The following is a 1,943-nucleotide window of genomic DNA, read 5'->3' on the forward strand; positions in this document are numbered from 1 at the left end:
TGTGCTCCGCTCAGAATCTAATATCTAATTATTTAGAATTTGTCATTAACTTACCTCAATGTCACCAATAATTTCACTTCTGGAGTGATACTTTTTCTGAAATTAGTATCAGGTTTTCAAATTTCATCGTTAAGTATTTCTAGAATATAATCAAACGTGTCGGTACTCATTCGTGTAAAATTTCTAAATTTACATTCGTCATATCAAAGTTCATGAATAAAACATTTAATTGTATTGTTTTCAGTTCGTTTCAAGTTCAAAGGATGAACCCAAAGTTTTTTTTTATTTTCTTCCTGTTCAATTTCTCTTAAAAGAAACCATAAAATATTAATAGCAACGTCCATCTCGTCGGATGACATTTTGACGACTACTTGATATACTTCGATTTGGCTAACTATGTTTTATCTAGTGTGCGACAACAATGTTTTATTATGACTAAAGCGTCTAAAGCAAAATGACTAAATATGACTTACATTTCTTCAGTCAATTTTTCTTACCAGTGTGCGGACACCGTTACTGAGTTCGCTGAGTGTGGCAGAAATAAAAACAACTATTTATTATTCATTATTTGGATTTATGATGATAGTTGTGATCATTTATTACTTAACAATATTATGCTCCTCTATTACATTATTAAGACAATTTTAGTACCAAAGCAATTATTATGAGAACCGTAGAATGAAATATGAAATATTCGGTGAAAAATTAATTAACAATCCAAAGTACCATCCATTAAAGTTATATTTATTTAAAATTCAAATGTTACCATTCTAAAGAAAAAAGAATATTAAATAAATATTTTAATAAAAAGAAACTAAACAAGTGAATAAAAATCAACTGAATAAGTATATCTGATATTATATAGTTTTAACTGTTTTAAGATTCTTAAGGAAGCGATGAAAGTATTGATTTTACAATGGTTTTTTTTTGTATATTATATATTTATATTGTGTACTTCGGAGCTATAAATAAAAAATTCCAAGTCATTTTACAAATAATCAGGAATAATTAGAGAAAAAGGGATATTTTTCATTTTGTACACAAAAGTCAACAGTTTTTAGCAAAATCGGATTTATTTCTTAGTATAAGTCTTTGTTTGGTTGAGTCATTAATTTAAGCTATTACCTACCTGTATTTTATCATAATATTCAAATATTATTTCTAATAGGGAAATACATTTCTATATTAGCTATATAAATTGTTAGTAAAATAATCTTACTAATTACTTAGTCATTATGCAGACGGCTGACGGATCTTCTTCGCTAAGAATCATTTTTTATATGCATTTCTTAGTTATTTATCATTGAACTACAATTTAACACGTTTATTACAGTGACCTTCTTAATAATTATGAGGTACATTTGACTCCTATCTTAGTGTAGTGCAGTTACCTATACTAAAAATGTAGATAACAGTTAAGTTCTATGATTTTTTTTCTTTTGTGGTAATTTCTATACATAATTTATCGTTATAGACTTAACGTATAACGTAGATTATCTATGAAGAATGGACAGATTAAATATTGTATAGTTTTTAGTTTGTCTCACAAAGTACTTAAGAATCTATAAGAAAGAATGTTTCGTAAATTTAAAGATTATGGATAAAGATTGTTTTCAATTTCTTAAGAACCTGACTACAAAGATTATATCTGAGAAATGACAAACTTAAAATATCTATCAAGCGAAAAAAAATGCTCATAGTATTCTCTGTGAAAAAACCGAATATAAAATGCGTTAGAAAGTTATTTTTCATGCTCAAAATATTTTATACTTCTCAATGCTTATAACTGAACACGATGTGTCCACGAAGCACTTCGAAACTACTCAACTGATTTTGATAAAATTATGATCAATGTGTGTGATTAGGTCTGACTCATAAGATAGGACAGTTGGGATATCTCATACTTGATTTACATTTTTTACAGATTAAAAATCTGTACATTT

At 26.8% G+C, this 1,943-nt stretch overlaps 1 protein-coding gene across 1 annotated transcript in view; it reads right to left on the reverse strand.

Moving 5' to 3' along the window:
- Positions 1 to 1,273, reverse strand: part of LOC111026857 (zinc finger MYM-type protein 1-like) — a 2,792-nt gene extending 1,519 nt beyond the window's left edge. Inside the window, exons 1-2 of the mRNA XM_022305021.1 lie at positions 1,227 to 1,273; positions 55 to 96 (exon numbers count right to left, since the gene is read on the reverse strand). Coding sequence (XP_022160713.1) covers positions 55 to 96; positions 1,227 to 1,273 — 89 coding nt within the window. The remainder of the gene's footprint in view (positions 1 to 54; positions 97 to 1,226) is intronic.
- Between the last annotated feature and the right edge of the window lie 670 nt (positions 1,274 to 1,943).

This window comes from Myzus persicae, unplaced genomic scaffold (genome assembly GCF_001856785.1).
Source record: "Myzus persicae strain clone G006 unplaced genomic scaffold, MPER_G0061.0, whole genome shotgun sequence".
In the NCBI taxonomy this organism is placed as follows: domain Eukaryota; kingdom Metazoa; phylum Arthropoda; class Insecta; order Hemiptera; family Aphididae; genus Myzus; species Myzus persicae.